General features: G+C 43.0%; 1 protein-coding gene across 4 annotated transcripts in view; it reads right to left on the bottom strand.

The window, feature by feature from the left end:
- Nucleotides 1-230: 230 nt before the first annotated feature.
- Nucleotides 231-25408, bottom strand: part of LINGO1 (leucine rich repeat and Ig domain containing 1) — a 117863-nt gene continuing 92685 nt past the window's right edge. For all 4 annotated transcript variants that reach the window (XM_007435563.3, XM_088148373.1, XM_025171384.2 and 1 more), the window contains exon 2: nucleotides 231-2492. In XM_007435563.3, coding sequence (XP_007435625.1) covers nucleotides 636-2480 — 1845 coding nt within the window. In that variant the 5' untranslated portion in view covers nucleotides 2481-2492 and the 3' untranslated portion in view covers nucleotides 231-635. The remainder of the gene's footprint in view (nucleotides 2493-25408) is intronic.

Below are 25408 nucleotides of genomic sequence, written 5' to 3'. Positions count from 1 at the left end.
TGTGCCTTAGCACACCACTGAAAGAATTCAATTCAAGAAGCCCAAACCCAGTGGTCCAAGAGAGACAGAAGGCTAATGAATTATATCCCCTTGAGGTGTAGTTTCCTTTGTCACCATCAGGCAACCCTCTTTCTATTTGAAGTATATCAGAAACCACTCTCTGATATAGATTTTAAAGAAAGGACCAAATGGAAGCGCACAGATCAAAAAGTCAAGATTTGGCATTCCAACTAGCTATAGGAAATAGGTTTTTTTTTTTATTATTTCAAGTTTTCATAAAAATCCATAATTATTGAAATCAAAAGTTACAGCGGAAGTATGTAACTTTTTATTGTTTGTGGTTTTGAATATCTTTTTCAGTTTGCTGCTGTCTTTAAGATCGACACAGGAGTTCGTCGGAGTTATGTCCTACAAACATGGGAAATTCTGGAGACGTCAGCAGAACATTTTCACAAAGAAGGACAAGGAAGTGATGCGGGATTGTGGGGACTGAAGGGGGGCTGGGGGAGCTGAGTGGAGGGAAGAGAGGTTGGCATGTGTGTTGCGCTGTCGTCATCATCATCATCATTTTTTTAAAAAAAGAACACTGCCCCTCTTTATTAGTTTTGTCTGTCTTTGTTTTCTGTTCTCCATCCTCAGATCATCTTCATGTTGAACTTGCGTGGTGCATCAGCAGTGGAACTGATGCCTGCGTCGGATTTACGCGGGACGTACTCAATTTCGATGTTGTGCTTGGTGTTACCTTTGCCCCTACTCCAGAGAAAGAGGAGCACCAGGCAGAAAAGCACCACGCCCAGGAAGGAGATGAACCCCATGGTGGTGGCAATGATGAGAGTCTTGATGTCAAAGGGGAAAGGCACGGTGGCACGCGTGCTGTTGGCATCACTCTCATTAGGCTGGTTGGAGATGAAAGCAAAGGTCTTATTCGGTTGGTGGGGCCAGTCTGGGGAATAACTGCGGACGTGCAGGTGCGCCAGCATGGTGTCATTGCCTCCGGCATTGCTGGCAATGCATAGGTAGGTGCCATTGTCCTGAATCTGGGCATAACGCACCTCCAGAGTGCCATCGGGGAAGACGGTGAGCCGCCCATTGGTTTTGGTAGAGATGAGGTGCTTCCTTGGTGAGAGCCACATGATGACAGGAGGCGGGTCTCCATCTGCGCGGCAGATGAACTGCACGGTGTGGCCCTCATCCACAAAGATCTGCTGGGGTTTGCGGTCCCGTATCCGGGACCGGCGGCAAATGAAGTAGTTTGGCAGGAGTGCCTCGGAGAAATCCTTGAACTGTTTCCCCTGGACAAATTCAGGAGTTGCACACGTGGGTTGCCGCTTATTGAAGTTTAGTCTCCAGCGACGTCGGAAGATCCAGAGAAGTCGGCAGTCACAGGCCAAGGGATTATTATCTATAATAAGTGTTTCCAGATTCCCCACGGAGTGGAAGGCTGACTCTTCCAGCGTGTTCAGCAGGTTCCCTGAAACGTTCAAGATTCGCAAGTAGTTCAGGCCCCGAAAGGCATACGGTTCCACCATGGTGAGCTGACCACCAACCAGCTGTATCTCCTGAAGCCTGAGTAGGTCATGAAGCATGGACCCTTCGATGGTGACAATGGGGTTGTAGGACAGGTTCAGAAACCTGAGATAAACCAGGTGCCTCAAGGAGATGTAAGGTATTGATGTCAGGTTGCAGTGGGTGATGGACAACGATGTCAGGTTAAGCCCATACAGGCAGTTGGATGTCATGGTATCTAGATAGGGCCAATGTGAAATCTCAAGGACCTTAAGTCGATACAGCCTCTTAAATGAGTAATCCCTGATGGCATTAATATTCAGGTGGCGCAACTGTAGTACAATTAAGCCATGCAAGTGAGAAAGGGCTTCTGTAGGGATGGAGGTCAAGTTGCATTTCTCCAAAGTCAGCTGTTCTAAGCTGTTGAGGCCACTAAAAGCCCGGTGGGAAATATAGACAAGGTCATTGTCCCCAACCTCCAAAGACTTGAGGTTGTACAAGTCCTGGAACATATAATCCAGAAGAATCACAATTTTGTTCTCACTAATGTCCAACTTGGTAAGATTGCTGAGTCCAGTAAACACCCCAAGGGGGATAAGTTTGAGCCGGTTGCTCCTGAGACCCAGAGTCCTGAGGTTGAAGAGGTTATTGAAAGCCCCTGGCTCAATGCCACTGATAATATTCTCATTTAACTCCAACTCCTCCAAGTGAGGAAAATTGACAAACTCATCCTGGTTCAGAGTCTTGATGCGGTTCTTCCCCAAATCCAAGAGCTTTGTCTCAGTGGGAATGCCCTCAGGAACTGTCATGTATCGCTTCCGGTGGCAAGTCACAGAGCGTTCCTGGGCAGAACAGTCACAGCGGGGTGGGCAGCCCGTTGCAGAGCCTGAAAGGATGGATCCCAACATCAAGATGAGAATTGGCTGCCAACAGGCTAGGATTGGGCAATACATGCTCCACTTACCCGCCACCATCCTATCTTTTACCTGCAGATGAAACAGGGGAGAAGAAAGAAAACAACAGTTAGGAACCAAAGACGTCCTATCTGCTCATAAAGGACTTCAACACAAAATGTATCTTTGGGTGAAAGAAGCAAGGGTTTAGAGGCCTCAGGTGAATGGGATCGCCTTAATAAAATTGAAACACACAGGAATGTGCAGCACCCTTGAAGCTGGTGTGAACTCAGCTGATTGTAAACTCCTTATCACAAACATCCCCATAGCAACGTAAGGGAAGATGCCTTCTTCCTGGCAGTTGGCACCTTGAACCAATTTGTTTCTTCCTCTCTGACACTATTGTTTGCTTTGTAGATAGCAGTTGTTCTGTCCCTGTAGACAGCAGACGAGAGAGAGGTAGAAAGTAATTTGAGAAGTATTGCTCATTTAGGTGTGCCTGCATCATCATATGAATATGTATGTGTGTGAGTTCTTTTTCCCTTCCCCTTCCCCTTCGAGCTGTATAAACATCAGGGCATCCATTTTGCCTACAGGGGAGTGTCTCCCACTAACCCTTGGTGGGGTCCTCCTCCAGTACGTACTGTCTAATAAACACTGCAGTGAAGCTTTAATTATTTTCCATTGGTGTCCTGCGTTTTGATTCCACAAAGGCAATGGATGCACCAATCCAGCCTTAGTACATCATATAATAACCTTGGACATTGCCATTTCTGGAGGTTCCCTGGCTTTCAAATAGACTGTGTGTTTTTCACACAGCTAGCAAAAATTTAAATAAGTAACACCACCACCAATAAAATAATTGTAACAACAGCCAATCCAGTGCTGTGCCTCTGATTTCTGACATAAGACCCCCCAAATCTTGAGGTGTGGGGGAGGGGAAGAAACAATATTTTGAAGTGGATTGAAGACTCCTTACATAGTTCTCCTCTTAAAGTTCCTCCCCTCAGATGGGGCTCTCAGCTTTTGACCTCTGTTTGAGGATCAAATGATCCAGCTGTTGCTCAGACCTGAAGACACAGTGATCTAAACCAAGGGCTCTGAAGGTAGGCTCCATAAGTTAGGCCTGGGAGCTTCAGAATCCCACCAAATTATGTGGCCCAACTGTAAGTCCAAAGGTGACCAAAGGGGGGAAAAATGACATGGGGAAGGATCTTATTTAAATTAAAATGAAAACAAATTTAATATTTGTCCCGACCCTGCCCGTGTCTGTATCCTAGTCCTATGTACCCCCTGGACATGGTTCAAAGGTTGCTTATGGTCTCTCCCTCAACAGAGGAAGATAAGCTTCTGAGAAGCCCTGCTCAGGGATCCTATTGCGCCTGGTATATAGAGTTATTTGGCAGAAGTTATGGCTCTGTCAAGGTTGCCTTCCTTCCTGAACATAAAACAGCTCCATCGCCTTGTCAGTGGGACGTTAAACTGTGATGCCACATTGCTTCTGGGGCCTCCATTTTTTATGTTGTTCAAGCTGTTACGAAAGGTTGAGTTGTGTTAATATTGCTTATTGTACCAATTCTGCTCCTCCACCCCACGGGCAATGTTTATCTCCATTGTTATGTATATGCTCAGCATTTGCTTTGGCTAATGCTGTTTATGGCCAATGACAAATAAATAAAAGCGGCACGTTACTATTTGGGATGGATGGAGACTGCCGGATGCAATTTATGGTTCTTGAATATGCACTTTGCTTTCATCACGTCTGTTTATTTTGTTCATTTGACCGAGACGTATGGTTCCTGCTGAAATGTCTACTTTCTGCAGTAGACGTTGTCCTGACGGTCCCAAGTACCCACAAGATGTTGATGTTCACAGAGAAAACTCTGGATTGGAAATCTTGTTGGTGAAATGTCAACACACGACATGATCATATTCCTGTTAAAGAACATAAGCCGTGACCTGCTGGATTGGACTCCTGGCCCATCTAGTCCAGCAGTCTGTTCTCACAGTAGCCAACCAGCTACACAGGGAAGCCTACTAGCAGATGGCCTTAAGAAGCAGTCACACTGGCATTAAGGCTAATAGCCATGGATCCCCATGTTTTTCCAGGCCAAATGTAGTATTTGCCTCTCGTAATACTCTTACAGCTGGAGAGATAGCTACTGATGCTCTTTAACTCCCTTGGCTATGATGCAAATCTGCAGAGACACTTGCACCCTAACTTCTTGGACTTCTTTATATTTGAAGAACCATTGCTCTTATTATACCGAGTAAAGCACATTCCCTTCTCCACTGAGTGGTAATGGAGGTATCAAATGCCCATGGAAACGTCTTTGGGCAGAAGAGCTGATATCTTACTAGGTTTTAATTCTCTCAAATAACATCCGGAATGGCACAACCTCTTATCTACCTGACATATCCAAAGAATCAGAGAAGGAAAAACTGCTTCACTAACATGGTTTTGCTCTTGTTATATTCATTTGGGACTGACATTTTGTAGATAAGCGGATGCTGTCTTGCAAGTACAAGGGGAAAAAAAGGAAAAGAAAAAGAAAAAAAAAGAACAGGTATTTTTTTAGGAAAGAGGTAAAGGAGAGGGAAGAAACAAAGCCTCAAACATGTTAATAAACTTCCCTATGATTCTGAATAAAAATAGTGGGGTAGATACTGATCTAGCATATTTTACAGCCTGATTACAAGTGGCAGGGAACATCAATTGTGATTTTGGGTGTGTGTGTGTGTACAGTTCCAGATCATACACTTATAGCATCTCTGGGCTCTTCCTGCTAAGAATGATCTTTGTTATTTTCCTTTGGAATCCCATTCACTGCACTCTCTGCCTTGTTGAGAGAGACGCTGAAAGAAGGAGGAGATTAAAAACATCACTCGCCAAGCAAAACAGAGTCATCAGGGTTATCAACAGAGTCTAAGGGGTTTAATTAAGATGGGCTGAAGCCTCATTATGTTGAAGGAGAACTTGTTTTAGTTAGATGTTTTTGGAAATGAAACATTTCACGCACAGCTTCTCGGTGGAGAGCTAGGCTTCCAACACGGATAGAGGAAGAGTGTCCTCTATTTGTGATTCCCTGATATAACAAGACCTACGCTTTTAGATGAGTCATCCAAAGGGATGCTGAATTCCCAGAGTGGACTTCACTTCATTTGAACATCAGAGGAACACAGTACTGACTTGTCTGGTTTACGCAAAAAAGGAAGAAAAAGCAAAGCTACTCCTAATGCAGGAGAGACCTTCTCCCCACCCCCAGTTCTCCTATGCAACACAGGAGCCGAGCAAGGTCTAACTCTTGGGTTGCATCAGAAGGAATCAGCTGAGAACCTTTTACCAGCTCAACTCCACCTAACGTCCTTTTGACTTCTCCCCACCAGATCCATTGTTCAATCAGGCAGCCACAGGAGGAGTGGGGAGCTAGCCAAAGGTCCTTATCCTGTTGAGCTATCTCTTCCTGGATGTACCTAAATGGGGATGGAGAGGCATTTGGATGCATTCAATTTGGATTCCAGCACCAAGCTCTGAGTAGGGCTGAAGGGTCTAAATGGCAAATCTATGGTCCTCCTTAGGAAAAACTACAGTAGAAAATCCATATGTGCAAGCTGACGTGGTCCCAACACACAGCTATGGATTACGTGGCACGCCCTTTGATCACTCCCTACTTTGATTTGATAACCCTGATGACTTTGGTCTCTCCTTCTGATAGCAGCCAACGATTTCCTTTCTGTCTTCTCTTCAGTATGCGAAAACTGTTCCCTTCCTCTCCTCCCGTCTTAATCTTCATTCCCCAAAGCCTAACAGATTCATTTCTTTCTACCCTGTCATCATGTCTTCCAGATGCTTTATTGTTGGCCCTGCTCTTCCCTGATAAGTTCAGTGTCATTAATATATTTGAATATATTTATCCTCATAAAGCCCCTGGAAGGAAGAGAAGGGCCCACCATCCCATTTTTTTTTTTATTATCCCGGTCTTCATTTATCTAGCAATGCGCAGAAGCAACATCTCAATACATTTGGATAATGAGATGCTTACGATAAAGAGGAGCGCTGTTTACAAAAGGTGGTGTTGCAAGAAGTAAACAGAGGTTGCATAAACTGCAATGGAGGTGACCAAGGCAGGCCTGGGGACTACCAAATGCTCTTCTGTGTCCAACTTCTCCCACCCTTGCTTGTAGCAAACTAACAGGTCAAGAACAATGCTAGTCTTTAGACGGACACCTTTAGATGTCCCACCTTATGAATGGGACACCTTTCTTTCTTATTCATTTGTACTCTCGGACCAGAGGGCTATTTGTAGTTAATTTGTCTGGGTCTTATTTATTTTTATTTATTTATGAAATTTGTCACCGCCCATCTCATTAAATGACTCTTATACCAGCTGATCCAGCTGACAAATGTAAACAGCTTCAAATACTTGGGAAGCGTCATCTCGAGCAATGGGTCTTTGGACAAAGAAATTGACTCCAGGATCAGCAAGGCCAGCCAGGCACTGGGGCGGTTGCATACTGGAGTGCTTAATTAACACAACATCCATATCTCTAGAAAGCTGAAAGTATACAGAGCTGTGGTTATCCCTTCTCTCCTATATGGATGTGAATCCTGGACTCTGTTCTGAAGGCACACCAAACAACTGGAGAAATTTCACATGCATGCTCTCCGCTCCATCCTTGGCATTCATTGGCAAAACCTGTCTCCAAACTGGAGATCTTGGATTGCATGGAGTCCACCAGCATTGAGTCCTTGATTATCAGAGCCCAGATGCGGTGGATGGGACACGTCATCAGAATGGATGACCACTGTATGCCTCGTCAGTTGTTCTTTAGTGTACAGGAGTCTGGGAAGAGAACTTGAGGTCGACCATGCAAGCGCTACAAAGACATTGTGAAAGAAACCATACATCACTGCGACATCCAGCCAAGGGAACTAGAAGCTGTGGCTGCTGATAGAACTCACTGGTGAGCCCTGTGATATGAAACCTCCACCAGCTTTGAAGACAGGCACCACCAAAAACTGATAGAAAACCGGGAGTGGCATCACAGAATGACACCCACAGTTACTACAACAATGGACTTCCAGTGCCCCCATTGTGCTAGATTCTGCACTTCCAGACTGAGACCACAGAGCCACCTCCGTGTCCACAGGTGAACTGTACAACAGTGTGTCTTCTTCAAACCCAAAGGACTACCATATATAACAGAAGCTTCAAGACCTTCCATCCGAGGAGGGTTTGTATAACTTTGCAATACGGTGGTGGTTGTGAATCATTAATCAGCGACCTTTCTCCTGAATCAAGTTGGCATCTCAGCTAAATGACTAGTCAAATATTGAAAATTGATTTCTGACAGTTGGATCACAATCCAATACTGTAATATATTCCACAACACCAAGAATCCCTTCATGCATTCCAGATGCTTTGGATGTCAGCTTTGACCAATCTGTGCCATCTTGACCCTTTGGTTAGGAACCTCCATATCCCACTGGGCTGTTTTGGAACATCAGGAATGCAATGTCCTGGTTGTAAGGAACAGCAACAACACCTCTGCTTTTTTATCCAATCCCAGTTCTACACATGAATGGTGAAAAAATGTTGGCTTAAAAGAGCAATATCAAATCATTATAGCATTAAAAACAGGATGAAGAACCTGTGCTGAGGCACATTTTATTATTATTAGGCACAAACTGGAAAATCCAAATAAACACCACAGCCTGACAAAAATGTTCATAACGTTGTTCTTTAGGTTTGTCCATGAAAGAGTTAGGGGATGATTGGAGATGAATAAACTGGGACCAGCAGAGCTGGAAAGACATCTATAGATTTGCTTGATTTCTCATTCAAACAATTCATTGGAAAGACCAGAAATACTGGCTTTGGAGGATTACAAACAAGGGCTGACATCCTGAAGAGCTGCTACTGATCAGAAGAGGGCCAGATGGACCAATGATCTGATGTGATAAATGGCCAATCTCTAAGTTCCCAGGGACTCTCTTTAGATGTCCATTCAAAAACAATGTGATAAAGACAGTACATAGTAGACTTATCAAGACAGTATCCATATGCCCTGCTTTACAGAAGAGATTCCTCTAACTGAAGGATTGTCATGGACAGTTATCTCTGTGAAGACATCATTTCTATTTCTAGGCTGAGAAACTCACAGCCTCCAAATCTTCTTCTGTAGTTCATGGAGTCCCTGACTACAAATTTCACAGCTAACACTGGGTAATAAACCACTGAACCCTGATGGTGTGATGTTTTTTGACCTTGGACAGGAAACAAATGAAAAATAGATAGATGTAACTTCAAAATTCCTCCCTAAAACCAAGAGAAGGGACAAAAAAGGTATGAACCCCACCCCTCTCTGCCAAAGTCATCATTGTCATTATCACCATCAAAAGACCCATACATCAAGTTGTAATAGATAATTGTATCTAACTGTGCATTCATGTATGCACACAAACACCTGTATGCATAAATAAAAATTGGTGGTACACTTTCATGGTCTGACAATACATTGCATGGTCCTCCATCCACCAAACAACATTAAATTCTAACATTGGGGTAATGATATGATACTACACAGGGAGACTGTCTGTCTGTCCATCTACCTATCTACCTTCAAATTTACATGGCTGCCCATCTGAAACCCTGGATGGTGAATGGAATAAAAAGATAACCAATCTATTAAACCCCCAAAATAACTCCCCAAAACAAGTCAAGTCCCCCCCCCCGAAAATCTCAGATCATATAGAATGTGTACATACCCCTTCCAGAGATCCTATAACTGACATGTATGGCCCCAGTCCCTGGGGGAAGAATCAAGTCTTCACAGCCTTCTGAAAGGCCAGTAGATTTGCGGCCATCTGTATCTCTGGGGAGAAGCTGTCCCAGAAGGTAGGTGCCATGACAGAGAAGGCAATGCTTCTTAGGACCCACCAGGTGACACTGCTTCAATGAGAGGAGTTGGACCATCTCCACTCTGCCAGATCAGGTGGGACTGACCTCAAATATACTTGTCTCTATGTGTGTTGGAACCTGGCTGACCTTCTCTGGACTGGGAAGTGAAGCAAGTTTGGGCCTGTTGAACATTTGGATAGGAAGCTATCAAGGAGTCCCAGATCTGTAAGCTACTGTAGGAAGTTGAAGAACATTTCAGAAGAAGGCAGTGGCAAACCCATTTTCTATCATGGCTACAAAGCAGCCGGGATGTGATTGCCAAGTCACCAGAAGAAAGCATGAAGAAGATTTAGAGAAGGAACATTTTGTCTGGAAGATTTTCTACTCCCCCGATTTTCCACTGTGCATGAAAAAAAAAAAAGAACTTGAGAGGAACATTTTATCGCCTATAGTAATGGCTGTCAGTTCAGGACTTTGTGAAATATAAATCAGTGTGATTCTGTAAAAACTCTAAATGGAGATCCTAGGTTTTATGTTAGCTCATTTCCAGGCCCAGTATATATGTATTTTTAAAACAAAATGGGAAGAAATGGGGAGGGGAAAAATAGCCTCAATTCCATGAAAAAAGTGAAAATGGACCAGGCTGGAGTCCAAAAAATGATAAAAACCAACAAACCACAAAGGATGGACTTGAGAAAGTCAAGCTTGGTGGGATTGCAAATGTGGAGGGCAAGTACTCTACTACGTCTGTTTCCACAGAAGACCCAAATTTTCTTTTTAGTAAGGTTTAAAGCTGGGATTTAGTAAGGTTTAAAGCCAGGAAGGCCTGGCGCGATATGGTTCATGGGGTCACGAAGAGTCGGACACGACTTAATGACTGAACAACAACAAATCAAAAAGCTGGGATGGGCAAAGGCCACTGTTTTGCATCTGAAACATGTGAGGGGAAAACCTACTCTCTCCTCTTTCTACTTAATCTTTGGAATGGAGATGTATAGGAGGCCCACTTCATGGTCTCGATTTGTCTTCTTTGATCATTTCAGGAGGCACCTTGGTGGTTAGCTTTGAAAAATCCACCTCTTAATTACCTTCCAAGTTCACACTTCTGGGACCAAGGGTGAAGCAAGCCTGTGTAAGCAGGGGTGAGTCCTCCATGAAGGAGAAACTGTAACTATGCTGACAGAGCATAGCTGGGGCAGGAGTTTCCTATTTTAAAAAAGCAGAGAGAGAGAGAAATAGTTTTCAAACAAGGCTTTGGAGTCAGCTCATACGAGTTTATAGTAAATTACCCTCCAAGGCTCATCCCTGAACCAGTGGCATCTCTTAAAGATTTCACTTCTGACTTCAGCAGACCTCCACAGCGTTTGTGGTAGAATAAAGAAGAATACATTCTGAAGAATAAATGAGAATAAATGAGAAAGAAGCCAGCAAGCTTGGAAGAAGTGCTGGGATACTACTGTCTTTCTACTGGTGGGCAGATAAGGATGGAAGATATGGGAAGAACTAATTTAATTTGGTCTCCTTTGGTTTTCTGTCTGCTCAATATTAAGTTTGTCTTCTATGTTGATTTTCTGAGGAAAGACCTTTACAGAAAACCAGAACCTTCCTTCCAAAAGGAAATAACCTTGGGGAAGGCTGGGAACCACCCTAACTCCACTATTAAATCAAATACTAGCGAAGGGTTCTTATTGTACTTAAGGGTCTGGTCTGTGAGTCTTTCTAGAGAAATAGGTTTTAGTGCATATTGTTATAAACCAGCCAAGCTTCTGAGAAGCATGGATCTTAATCCCCCACGGTACCACGGCCATGGCTGATGGCAAAAGCTAAAATTAATCTCTGCATCTCCATTTTGGAATTCCAATAAAGGCCCCCAGGCCTGAACTTTCAGGCGCAAATACTTGTGGTTATCCCAGCTAAATTAAATTTGATTGAACCCAGCTATGTTTTGGAGATAAAGACTCCAGGTTTACAAATAAATATTTAATAACCTTTCCTGCTGCTAAGAGACTGCTTCGACAGACTTCGGCTCAGTGCTAAGAATTCCTATAGTTATCTGCAAAGCAGCAAAACAAAACGAGAAAAGGTTTTTATTTCCAAAAACATTTAAGCCTCTTCCCTCCACACACCATTTATTTGCAGGCTGTGAGGACACCACCAGCTTAACTTGCTTACTGAATTAAGCCATTCTCAACAGACCCATATTGAAAGGATATTGCGAGGAATCCCCGTTAAAGCTGATTTTCAATATGGGATCTCCAGGCTGCTTCCTACCACCTTCTCTAGTTCTTTAGTATGCCCTCTACAATCCTTCCTTCCTTCCTTCCTTCCTTCCTTCCTTCCTTCCTTCCTTCCTTCCTTCCTTCCTTCCATCCATCCATCCATCCATGAGTTGGACATTCTCCCCAAGGAAACCACCAAATTGTGGCTACCCACCATGTCTTTAGGGGGCCCAAAGGTATTTGTGGAAATCAATGTTTGACAGTGCTTTGCTTAGGACTATCTTGGCTTTACACATATATTTGTTTTACTCAAAGGAAGCTGAAGAAAGAATGCAATAAAGTCAGATGGCAGGTGCCACAATCCAAAGGCTAATATGCTCTGGGTTATTTGATTCTGCTGTGATTTCAATGGGTCTTTCCTTGAGTCTGGCAACTGAAGATTCGGCCGCCCTTATAATCCTGGAGAACAGTCTAAAGCCATCAATGGCACCCGACTGATCTTCCAAGATCCCAGGAGAATCAGACCAGAATGATTCTAGTAATGCCAAATGCAAGGCCTCCACAAATTATTGGAGGAAATTTTTCATCTTTGGACCCATTTTCAAAGCAGCGAAGCAGCCATTCAAAGGGACAATGTGGCTGATTCAATACCACCATGACCACGTTTCTCTCCAAACGTCTAGCTTTGGCTCTTCCTACTTATTTTGAAGATAGTTCTGCAGAGGTTTGGCATTCAACAAAAGCCATCTCTCCTCATGGTGATCTGCCTATTTGAACATGCCACATTTACCCATCCAATCACCAGAAACCAATTCTAACCCTCCCCAAATGTTAGTTAATTCTTGTACAATGCTTGACAACTTAGGTGGTTTGTAAATCCCAAGACCAAGCAAATCTTTAAAAGCTAAGTTTACAATGGTAAAGTCCAAGGGCCCTGACCTATTGTCCCTGAAGAGCTCCAGCGAAATGGAGTCAATCTATCCCTTGCTGAGAACTTACATGGCTAAATTACTGACCATTAGAAAGTTTCTCCCAATATTCCTCCACGTTCTTGTGATATTCTAATTCCTTTAACAACTCCATGAGATCTACCTTTGCCCTTTGGGATTTCTACATGACAGCCTTTGGGCTCACCCTTCCAGTTCCCCCCCCCCCCGACCAACCAATTTTCCAATCAATACTAGCCCCATAGCTTGCATTCATTCAGTCTTCCTCTTGGTTTTCACTAACAAGTAATGGGTTGAAGAGGAAAAAAATTGTCACGAGGATTGTCATGAGAAGACAAATTGTCATGAGAATAAATTGAGAAGAGACTCCTTTATGTGCTGTGAGGAAATTCTGGAGGAAAGGCAGGATGTAAATGTTAAGACTGATATTATTAAAGCTGTCAGGGCCTTTGAACATGTAACAGGGTCTGATATCAGAGTTAGCAGAATTGCTATGAATGAATGCTTTGGGTGGGAATTACTTATTTATTTACTTAGGAGGTTTATCTTCCTCCCAATCTGAAGGCCTCTAGGTAATGTATAGTTACATACAATCTGAGTTGCTGCGATTTCCAGGCCAAAATTTGAGGAAAACAAGCTTCCTGCATAAAATATAGATAATCTTCTTTGCATTTCTCATCTCCCCAATCCAGGAGATGTTCTCCAATGCTAACCAGATGTGTACAGAGGTGTGTATGTATGTATATATGTATGTACTGGTGGTTGAAGGAGAGTAGACATGCGTTTAGATCCTTTATCAATGCACCCAATGTTTAGCCCCTTTTCTTTTCCTTTACTTTCTGTGAACTCTGCTGAATTGAGTATTTTATGGATCAGTTCTATCCAACAACACAATCTGTTTACTGAGTTGTGTGCCTCTGTGTGTGTGTGTGTGTGTGGTTTCTTAATTACTTCAGTGATCCTTCTGCTGGAAACATAATAAATATTTTACCAAGGGTAAAGCAATCTGAAAGCGAAATGATATAGGTTAGTTGCTTAAGAAATAACCTAAACCTAGGTAGGCTTTCTAGATGCTTTGAATTATGACTCCATTATCCCTGATCCTTGGCCAAGTTAGCGCATTTGGGAATTGAAGTCCAAAATATCTTGAAGGCACTGGCTGCTTATTGCTGAACGAGGTAATATTTGAAATATGTGAATGCCTTTCACTTTCAAAAAGATGTAAAGTGTAAGTAAGGGCTCAACATTGTGATATGCGGTACAAGAATGAAGGTTAATCTCTTCACACTGTTATCCTCAGTTGGAAGGAAGTTTGTTCCACTATCAAGAAAACTGATTTCATTGGTGTTTCAAGGAAGGTTATCTAGCGGGGCTGGAAAAAGGGCAGTTAAACCATTCTTGCAGTTCATACCAGCTGATACCCATTCCCACAGCTGTTATTTAGCTAAAAAAGTGACCCAGATACAAGAAATGAATGATCAGATTCTATTCAGCTCCAGGCTAGTTCTGGAACCCAATTTATGGTGGAACGCAATGGATCTGTTTCACTTCCAGCTGTTTTCTTCCTGCCACGGTTTGGATCTTGAATGTTATTTCTCGGAACAGCTTTTCCCCACGCTCTTCCATAGCTTAGATGACTATCATCCTTCCTCTAGCAGTGACATTTTCTCATGCTCCTCAGGTACACACCTTGTGCAATGTTTAGAAGCAATTGGTAAGACAGCTAGGAAAGACTGTGGTGAAGAGAAAGCTTCAAAATGTGAAGTAGGGAGCAGGACAAGAGGAATAAATCAATTTTATGTTGAGGAAAGAGCACAATGTTCTCAGATAATGTCCCCTCCGCCTCTTGATGTTCTCCATATCTGTGAGGCCAACGCATACTCTTCACTGTAGCACGGAATGGCTCTTGTTGGTTCAGTATTTTCTGTCATGAGCAAATGAGTTGGAGAATGAGATTAAAAAATAAAATTCTTCCAGGTTGCAAAAGATAGAGGACTGAGAAAGCTGTAGAACCATCTCCCAAGAGAAACGCTGGCAGTTTCATCACTTGAGGCAAGCTGTTTAAAACTAGGTTAGATAAAACAGAGGAGAGTGATCTAAAAAGGGAAATGGAGGGGGTGGGGGAGGAGAAATCTTGCCGTCAGAAACATTGGCTTGAAGCCTAAGCTAGCTTGTGGGCTGGGGAAGATGGGGTCTGTGGTCCCACACACTGGGAGGCACCCAACTGTGGACAACGGCCTTTGTATATAACCTGAAGGCCAATATTCATGTAATGTGCCTGCTGTTTGTGCCAAATTGTTTCCAGCTCCTTTATACAAAGGAGAAATTTGCAATGGAGCAGGAATGCACTCCTTTTGTATACCGAAGGCGCAAGTTTAAACTCCAGATTTCAGAGATTTGATACCATGCAAACAAAAGACTTGACTGATAATAATAGGCTGGGGTAGAGTGGCTTAACATGGTTTTAAATTATGGTGAAGGTTTCTTTTACCTGATTATAAAAATACTGTATTTCTGGTTTGGGATGATCTGCAACACTGTGATGATAAAAAACAGGGGCATTTGTATCCAAAACGGTCAAAATGATGACTACCACCATGGTATTGAAGCCATGCCATTTTTACATGTGTTGCACACATAAACTGGGCAGCGCTTTGACCACATAATAGTGGCTGTTCTGTTCCTCGACTTTTTTGCCTCCCCGCTAACCCCCTGGACGCTCTTGAGAAAATGGCCGGCTATCTAAAGCCAACGTTCTCCACCGTTTTCCAGTAGAAAAGTTCACTGATTTAAAATGGCAGCTGTCCGCATAAGGGGTGCCAAGATAATTGGGAAATTTGGGCAAACCTGCCTTCCCCCCAGTTTTAACATTTTCAGCCTCGTGTCTGTCTGGTGTGCAAAAGAGACGGCGATCTGCCAACCTCCTGAGGGCCACCTAAGCTTTCTGAAAGCTCTAGAAAAACCCAAGAAAAAGCAACCCCAGTATCTGTGCCTTTTGAGCCCTATAAATAATTCTTGAAATACACCTCCAAGGTTCCTGGGATTTCTGTAATGGATGAGCTCACTTCTCCTCACAAGCACCTGCAGTGAGAACGCCTTGGCCCGTATTTTCATGCAAGAAAGCTTCCTGAAATTGGGTTGCTCAGAAGATCCACATAAAAATCTGAACGGAGAGGTTTCCTACTGAAGTTGTCCTGGATGTGTTCTAGAAGTTAAAACTGCCTTCTTTGATCATTCAGTCCGGGGGCCTGAAAGTCTTGGTCCACCATTCCTTTTTGCACTTGTAGCTAACATATGCTAGATAACCATCTAACACAAGAGCTGGTCTAAGGAAATACGTTCCCCTTCGCTTGAGTTTTGTGCTTCACCCATTAATGCCCCAAAGGGAGGATTAACATCCTAAGCTAGTTTCTTCGGCTGATAAGCAGATCTAGTTTTTTTTTTTTTTTTCCAAGTGTACCCATTCAAAAGCCATCAAGAATTTCTAACACTGTGCCGTTTCATTTAGGAGCCAAGGAGTCCCTGTTCGAAGACGCGCTAGCAAACCTGGAAATCTCCTTGCCTATAAAAAAAATAAGGGGTGTGGATTCAATCATGGCCCTGTCTTGGAGGTACAGAAACAAAAAAACTCCAATCATTTTGCAGCGGCTGCTTTTCCTTTTATGTACCGCGGTCAGACATAATGTACATGAGGCGTCTGAAAAGTCTAAAGTGTGCCATAAATGCTCCATGTATTATTATTTCAGGCATTGGGGCCATAGCATGACAAAAACTTGGTAAATCATCCCAAAGCCTGCTGTTTAGAAGTTCATTTAGTCCTCCGATAGCCTGGCATGGAGGGCGTTTATGCCCACATAAGGTATCTCTGAATCTATTTCCCGTTCTCCAAAGAGAGATGAAGTTCAGCTTTTGGCAGGCTGATCTTCCACTCCAGAATTATTTGGAAAAGTGGACGAAGTAGAAAAAAGCATGTAAATATACCCCCCTCCCCGTTTGACATCATTCTATGCCCAAATTGATCTTCTGTTTTCCTGAACATTTTCTTTCCTTGCCAAACTAAAAAGATTTCTTGTTTTTTTTCTACCTCATTCCCATGTGCTTTAAGAAGTATTTTTAAAGGATTTCTCATGGTGCTGTATTAGATTTTATTTCATTATGTCAAGGTTGCGCTGTGTTTCTCTGGTAGATGTTTCCATCATCCTGCAGCTGCCCTACTGCCCCCGTTCCCTAATTTAAAAGGGGGGGGGAGAGTTTTATTACAATGTCTTATTTGATATTGAATGGCGGTATGGGGAGTCAGGAAAAGTTAAATTACAGGAGGGAGGATTGTATGGTGAATGCATACATCCTTCACAGCTAAGATAAGGGCAAGAACCATGTACTTCTCTTATGGAAATTTCACAAAAATCTCTTTTTTGCTGAAAAACAAAGCAATTTCTCTTCCATCAAATTGAGTTAGAATGGCGCGCGCACACGTTGGGGGCATTGTACATGTTTTGAAACAGGTGGAATAGGACTGAAGTGCATCATATATATTTGCGGAGTCCCTGGAGTTCCCTGAGCTTGGCTGTTTTCTTGCAAATATTTCATTATCCGGCTAGGTCACATCTTCAGTGCTAGAATGCGATGGGGCTAGATGAAACCCCACTCCCTTCTAGCACTGAAGATGTTACCTAGACGGGTAATGAAACGTTTGCAAGAAAACAGCCAAGCTCAGAGAACTCCAGGGACTCCACAGTTCAACCCTGAGCTACACATATTCTCTTCTATTGGTATCATATATATTTTCATTAATTATATTTTAAAAGAAAAATAAAAGAGAAAACAAGTAAAAGGAAAACAACTGATGCAGAGATAATAGTATCAGTACATGGACAAAGATGTTACTGAGGTTGTGGAGTTAGTGCTCAGTGTATCGTTGATGGAAAATTAGCCATAAAAACCCAGAATACTTTAGGTTATTTTTACAATAAGAAAAAGGATTTTAGAGATTTTTTTTTGAATCTCTGAGCTGAGTGCCAAAGTATCCACTATTTTGTTATTTAAGAATACAAAAGAAAGGTGTAAAGAGGAAAAACGACTAAAAATATTATAAGAAAATATTTACTTGGGACATATTATGCAAAGACTGAGCTCTCTGGAGAATCTGTAATGCTGGGAAAGAAAGAAGAGGATGACCAGCAGCAATGTGGATGGGCTTAGTTACAGCAGCAACGGGTGCACAATTGGAAGACCTGAAGGACCATGGAGAAAATCTATCTGGTTGCTAAGAGTTGACAATGACTTGATGGCATATAATCAATCAATCAATCAATGGGAAGAAAGAGAAGAAGAAGACAACCAACAGCAAGGTGGATGGACTCAGTTACAGCAGTGATGGGTGTACCACTGGAAGATCTGAAGGACCAGGCTGGGGACAGATCATCATGGAAAAAAATCTATCTATGTGGTTGCTAAGAGTCAACAATGACTTGATGACATGTAATCAATCTACCTTCCCCATTATTGTACTCTGGCTGATATCCAAAATTTATAAACATTTAAAATTGCCATGTATTTCTCATTTCAGTTGTGGGTCAAATTCTTTTTCCCCTTAAAGGCCTATTCTAAATGCTTAAATTGGCTAAAGTGCATGTTGAGACAGGTTCTGCAAGATGGAGAGATAGCAAAATGGTGATGTTGTCTGGACTTCCCATCCACAGATCCCATAAAGCTTGCCAATACTAAGAAATGAAAGGAAGAAATGAACAAAAGCCACAAAAACCCAGAACCAAAATATCTCTATTAAAATGTTATGGTGAACAACTTGCCTCGCCAACAAGCAAGCAAGCGATAGCATCAAAGTTACCAGCACTATGAGTAAGAGGTCCTTTATGAGACCTAAAAATTGCTTCCCATTAGCTATGTTTAATTTAGAGCAGAAAGGAATCTACTAGAGCCATTTGCATTCTCGTGGCATATCTCCCCAATAACCACCTAATTAATGTGATGCCACTTAAATTATGCGAAGGGATGAAGTTGTATCAGTCTTACTGGAGCTCTGGAGTGGTACTGCAAAAATAATTAAGCAGGTATGGAACTGAATTTCTAGCAATGACAATGCTTCCATTGAATGGGTTTGGAGGGGCGTGATTTTCAGACAGTCAGAATGCGTTTTAGACCAGTGTTTCTCAACCCTGGCAACTTTCAGATGTATAGACTCCAACTTCCAGAATTCCCCAGCTAGCAGAGCAATAAGAATTCCAGGATCTGCCTCTCAAGATTATGGGACCCAGATAGGACAGGTAGAAAGGAATCTTTTTGGGGGGTGGGTGGGTGTACCTGTCATACTGAGTTAAAGCTATGGGGCTTGTGTGTTAGGTAGCTATTTCCCTGCTTCCAATTCATGACCAGTTATGAATAGCAGTTTGGCTGTCTGTGATCTCTCGGTGTCCCGTCTGCCATAGATCCCATGATGGTAAAGAAACTCACGCTCCTAGTTAACTCAAGGACAAGCGTCTCTTCATTCCTCCTGGTCTGGTCACAAATTACTGCATTTTGTCCAATGCTTGATCTGAAATGCAAGATCTTTAAAGCCATGGTTATCTCCAAGCGCAGAGTGGTGATAACGGGGCTCTTTTAGTAACTCAGGGGCACAAAAGGGTGTTGGTGACCCAGAGAGCTGTACCGCATGTGCTGACAGGTGGCATCGATAGGGCTTGATTAAGTGGACATCCAAAATCTAGCCACATCACTGGCAGTGTGAAGAAGCCTTAAAGTCATATTGATAACATTTCTTGCATGCATCATCGCGCAGAGACTGGAGGAACGCCACAGCTCAGATACCAAGATGAAAGATGTTTTATGGGATGCCAGGAAGGTAATGGAAAAGCACAGACCCAGAGGGGAGGCAGCTGATAATGGATGGGATTGATAAAGAGTCAAGTGGACCCCATAAAAGGTATCTTCCAAGCATTCATTCACTTGCACCCGCTCATTTTTCATTCATGGGAGACCCCCTCCATCCTCCAAGAGGCAAAAAAAAAAAAAGGCAAAAGATCACACAGACTATGCACTGTCTATGGAAACTATCTGGAAGAACAAACTGCCTTACTAGTTTCCAAGCTTAATCAAGATTTCCCATCTGGGCTGGGGCAGAGGTTCCACTCTTTTCGGCTGCACTAGAAAAAGGCGCCAGGAATGCCTTGCCAAGCACACATTGCTATAATCTCATAGAACCAATAACTGGGCACACAAAACATGCTAAGCCATGTTTTTAAAAACCCTGGTTTGTGGGACAAAGCTGCAGAAGCCTGGTTCACACAATGTACCGAACCACAGACCTTCCTTTGCAAACTGTATGGGTGGGTTCACAAAACATGCTAAGCCCACAGCCACATTATGGGTTCACTGGCTATGTGAACCCTGACATTATCTCAGAAGAAATCTTTCAGGTCATCTGGACCAATCCAGAGTTTAGTGTAGAGACTGCAAGACAGAACACAACGAGAGAATCCCTGATGAATGATGATCCAGCAAAGGAGAGCCAAACTCCAGTGAGAGCACTGTTGAATGGCTCTTGTTGCCAGATGGTTGTTAAGTCAGAATCCACTTTTCTGAAGTTTCCACTGATTATTTCTAGTCTTACTACAGGGAATAACACAGAACCTTTTTGCTCCCTCTTCCTCTTAGTTCTTCAATTATTTAAAGGCAGCCATCACAGCTGCTCCTAACACTTTCTTTTCTCCAGGCTAAATACACTCAGCTGTTCCACTGTTCTTCATCCCATTTGATTCCCACCTGGTTTGCTCAGCTCAGGGCATGCTGCAGTTTCTCTAGGCTCTTCCTACATTTTATGACAAGATAACCTTCTCAATCATGTTAGGATGGCTGACATTGTACTACAGCTTCATTATAATAACAGAGGAACTCTCTCAAGAACAATTGTTGTGAGAACCCGTGGAAATTCTGGATGCCAGGAATGAGGGATGAACAGACAACGATTTTTATCTTCATGCTGTGCTTATGAACTTCTTAGAAGAATCTGGCTGGCCACTACAGGAAGCAGGATCCTAAATTAGAGGGACCTTTGGTCTAAATCAACAGGACTCTTCTGATGGTTTTAGGAAGGCTCTTGCTGCCTTAGCTGTATATACTACAGAGGGCAATTTACTCTAATCTTTACCATCCCCCAAACTACACATTCAATCTGGAAACTACCAACCACCTGTTCTCAATAGACTTAAGACTGTAAACTCCTTAAGGACACAGCTGCTTGGGTTCAGGCAGCTTATTTTGCTCCTCATCCACAGCAGAGATAGCCAAACAGATCCCCTGCAGGTATTTTAGACTACCATTCCCACAATTCCTTGCCACTGTTTGTGCTGCTGGAGGCTGATGGGAATCTAAGTCCAAAACCCCTGCAAGGGAACAGGTTGCCTATCCCTGATCCAAATGATTCCTAATTCAAATTGGTCCCTCCTGAGAATCAGATGCAATTTAATAAACACCATGTGGTAGCAAATCGGGAAGTTTTGGCAGAGAATTAAAGCAACAGTATGATGAATCATAGAGCTGACTATGATAGGAGGACAACAGCTCTCTCCACGGTCCCTGTTTTACCTTTTAAAATGTCACCCTGGGATGTGCGTCATGTGCTGTCCATCTCTTCAGATTTCAATCCCTTGCCCTTGCTCTGAATCTGCAGATATTATTTCTAAGAAAGGGGGGAGGGAACCTTAGGTTGAATGTAGCTACATGAAGGTCAGAGATGAGAGACTTGTGGCTGGGGAATTCTGGGAGTTGAAGTCCACCTATCTTAAAGTTGCCAAGATTGAGAAACATTGCTATAGTTGGAGCCTAGGAGATTATACCCAGCATCACTGAACGGCCACCATTCTCCTGCTCCCCGCTTCCAGCAGCAAAATTTCTACACCTATCTTGGCCCCAAGCCTGTCTGTCTTTATCACATCCAAAAATCTCCTTGGCATGACCACCAGAGCTTTTACATCTGGTCTCCATCTGCAGACACTCAAGGCTTTGGTTGGTCCTGCAGCGGCTCGCTTTGGAAATCAATGGGCTGATGAAAAAAGGGCAGCCATCTGGAACCCTGGTCCTGAAGGTGACACGGCTGAGGCTGAAGACAGATTTCGAAAAAGTAGAAGAGATGCTTTTCTTTCCCTCTCCCTTCTCTCCTTCAGAATGTTCTCCCAGAGAGCTGGATTTCCATCACTCCCTCTGCTACTGTTAGAATCCACCTAATCATTGAAAAATGGCCCCAGGGAATATCCAGAGCAAGAGGAGGAGGAAAGAGGAAGGAGGGGAGAGAAAGGTGGAATTGGGAAGGAAAAAGATGACAAGAGTCAAGTATGATGGTTATGGTCTTTCCACCTCTGTTGTTATTTCCATATGCGTCTCGTCTGGCTGTTCACATTATTGATTGTTCTAACCATATTTGCTGTTATTGTTTCATTCAGCCATAAAATAGATGGGATGAAAACACACTCTGCCACACTTGTTTTTGCTCATCCTTGGCACAGTGCTGCAATCAGGGGAAAAACGCAGAATGGAAAAGAGAGAACAGTGTTGTATCTTTTGACTCAAATGTAGGTTTTGGGGAGGATGTCCGATGTGCTAATTTGGGGAAGAAGTATTTCCACCATCCATGACCTCTCCTTTACTGCTGTAAGGTACTTGCCTCCGGGGTTCACACAATACTCTAAACCCTAAGTGGGTTAATAAAAAGGTGATGGCAGTGGTCACATAACCTGTTAAACCCATGTTACATCAAATGTTGGCTTAACATGATGGTCTGGGTTCCACAAAATGCTAAGACAATGGTTGAGTTCCCCTGATATGCTATTCATATCAACTCTGTCTTAGGCTAGTCTTAGCTATCAACTCTATCTTAGGCTAATCTTAGCTATTGGACAAGCTGACCCACGCAGCCCCATATCCTTCCTCTCCTTAAATGAGAAACTGGACTTAGTATAGAAAGGCAAGTGCTCCAGAAACATCTTGATAGTCATCAAGATAGTAGATGAATGCCACCGAGATTCCTATCAGAGTAAGCAAAATCTCTCCATTACTGAATTGGCTGAATGAAGTTTAGGGCCGGTTGTACCATGAGGCAGAATGAAACAGCTGAGCCAAGGAGATAATACTGTGTTTCCTGAATGGGGAGCAAATGTATTGTTTAATATATTATTTTTCTTGTAGTTCAAAACCCAGGGTGGGGGAGAAGGCCTTGGAAGGTCACTTATCAAATAATCTTGGGCTGGCCTTGACAATTTTGTTAAACTTGGGACTCTTCAGTTCTGTTATGAATCATGTCTGTTTCTCCTTTTCCAGCTCAGAAGAATAAACCAAGTCAGTACCGGTGGGATCAGCATTCAGCAGAACAGACTGGTGAGTGACAAGCATACAAACCTTTTAACAGTCATCTCTTTTCTCACCTCTCATTGATAGCTTTGGACGATGCGACCAGACCCCACAGTCAAGTAGCCTTTCCTTTTATGAATATCTGCTCTACATGTTTTAATTTTATCGACTGCATCCTTTAAGCACTTGCCCCCTCCCAATAACTGTTCCCCCTCCGGGTCTAAAAGCTTTCTATTGCTCTGGATCTCAAGGCAACCATCCAGTCCGGGTGGATTTCTTGTGGCAGGTGAAATCAGTTACCAGAATCCAACATGGGCATCAAGCACTAATAAATGGGCATCAGCATTATTCCAGAGAGAAAGGCGTATTTTATTTATTAAAATATTGATAGCCTGTCTGCTCTCCTAAGGACTTCAGAGGGGTGGTATGAGAATGAAATAATTCCTGCTTAAAAATGTGTTTGGGTTATTTCATAATAAACACTCTTTGCAATATAATCATAGACAAACACAGTTTGTCAATTTAAAAAACAGAAACAAAGGGAAATGGAACACAGCCAAATTATGGTTGTGAAGTCACAAATATCTGGGTAAAACAACACAGCTCTTTATTTCGCACCAACACATGGATCCAAAAATATGCTCACACCATGTATGCCTATATAATGCCATTGCTACGTGAGCTGCGCTGATTCTCAGTAGGCTTCCTGGTGCAATTCAAGGTGCTGATTGTCACATTTAGAGCCCTCCATGGGATGGGGACAGGTTACGTGCAAGACCACCTATCTCCATTGGTTTCCACCCATGCCACCAGATCTGGCAAAGTGGGCATGCTTTGGGTCCCCTCAGAGAAGCTAGGAAGAATTGCCTTCTCTGTCATGGCGCCTGCCCTGTGGAACAGCCTCCTTCCAGAGACAGAGATGGCCCCAAATCTACTGGCCTTTCAGAAGGCTGTGAAGACCTGGCTCTTCCCCCCAGCTTTGGGGCCAGGACGTTAAGTTAATGGATGTATACGTATATATGGCCACTGAGATGTTTACTGGGGCCTTGGCTTAGTGTTTTTTTCTTGGTTTAATGGATTCAGTATGTTTTTACAGTATTTTGATTGGCACCCAGAGTTTCATTGGATAGATGGGCTGCCAAATAAAGTTGATAAATAAACAAACAGCAGACAATGTGGGTGCCAGGGTAGCCTCTAAGGGCATTGTAAAGCCATGATGACTTCTCTCCCTTTCCAGCTGTAGGGTGTTGAAGACCCCCTGTGCATTACAGTTCAGAAAATAAGCATGGCTTCTCAACAAACCTTCCTTGGAGCAATCACAGCCTTACAGTAAAATCATTGCTCTGCCCATAAAAAGTCTCAATTCAATTCCCGCATCTTGGCTTAAAAAACATAGGATGAGGCTTCACTGGAGGACAAGTAACATCATGTACATCATGTCTTCCATCATGGTTTGTTCTGGATGCCCAGGACAGGCACTGTAGTGGTCAACCTACAGTTGAACTGTAGCTTACTAAATAAGCCAGCCTTATAAGCTATCACACTGATTGGGCTCAGAGAAGAAGTGAAAATCATGCACGCATAGCAAGTCTTAGCTCAGCTGTAAGAATCAAGAAAATTCTTGGCTAATGTGGCCAGGATGAAATGCTCATTTTGGAAACGCCACTGACTATGTGCAGGACGGCCCAACAGCTCAGCAAAACCAGCACGCGCTGCTCTATTTCAGCTTGCATTTTTCTCTCAAAGAGGAGAACCTGCTTCTTCCCTTAAGAATAATAAGAGAATTCACCCTGGGCCCAGTGATGATAAAAAGTAATCATGGAGAAAAAGCATATGTTTAAATTAAATTGGAAATCAGAAAGCTGGGGGTTTCCATTTGAATTCAGCATGGAGATGGTTTCTGTGCTGGAAATGGATAAACAGGAGAAGAAGAAATCAGTAATAATGGGAGCTGGGAACGGCAACTAAATTTGACAACTTCCCTAGAGGAAACCACAATTCACTTCCTGCTGGTGACATTAGGAAGCTCTGTAGCTGAGAGGAAAGAGGACGATGGGTCCTCACGAAATCTTGAGTGCAGCCCCTGCTCTTATTTTCTATGGCCACTGTCTGGGAGGGACAATCAGCTCCCATGGTGCTGGGGAGAAGCGCTATCAACCTACTGATTTCTTAGAAGGTGACACATTCAATTGATTTCTTTGGAGTTCCATCACTGGACACACATCAGAACAAATCCTTCCATTTAACTTCATTGTGAGCACATGGAACTGCCTTCTCATGACTCCCTAAGGTCCAGGAATGTCCACTCCAAACTGGCAACAGTTGACCCAAGTCTCAGATAAAGGACTAAGTGAGTCTTCTCTAACACCCTGCAGAAAGGCTGTAGATCATGCTTTTTGGGAAGGCGAACTGAAGCCTAATGTATCTGGAGGCTTTTCAGGTGAAGAACTCGTGTCTATGTCCTTCAAGAAGCTGAACATGGGAACTTCCCTATTACACAAAGCGATGGTAATCTTTTTACTTCATCTGTTCAAGCAGAGGTTAGACAACCGTTTGTAGGGGAGGGTTACATTTGAATTCCT

The sequence above is a fragment of the Python bivittatus genome, unplaced genomic scaffold (genome assembly GCF_059951505.1).
Source record: "Python bivittatus isolate LINGU-HERP-01145 unplaced genomic scaffold, Pbiv_v1 ctg000530_np1212, whole genome shotgun sequence".
In the NCBI taxonomy this organism is placed as follows: Eukaryota; Metazoa; Chordata; class Lepidosauria; order Squamata; family Pythonidae; genus Python; species Python bivittatus.
Note: the sequence above shows the minus strand (reverse complement) of the source record. Positions and strands in the feature narration are given on the sequence as shown.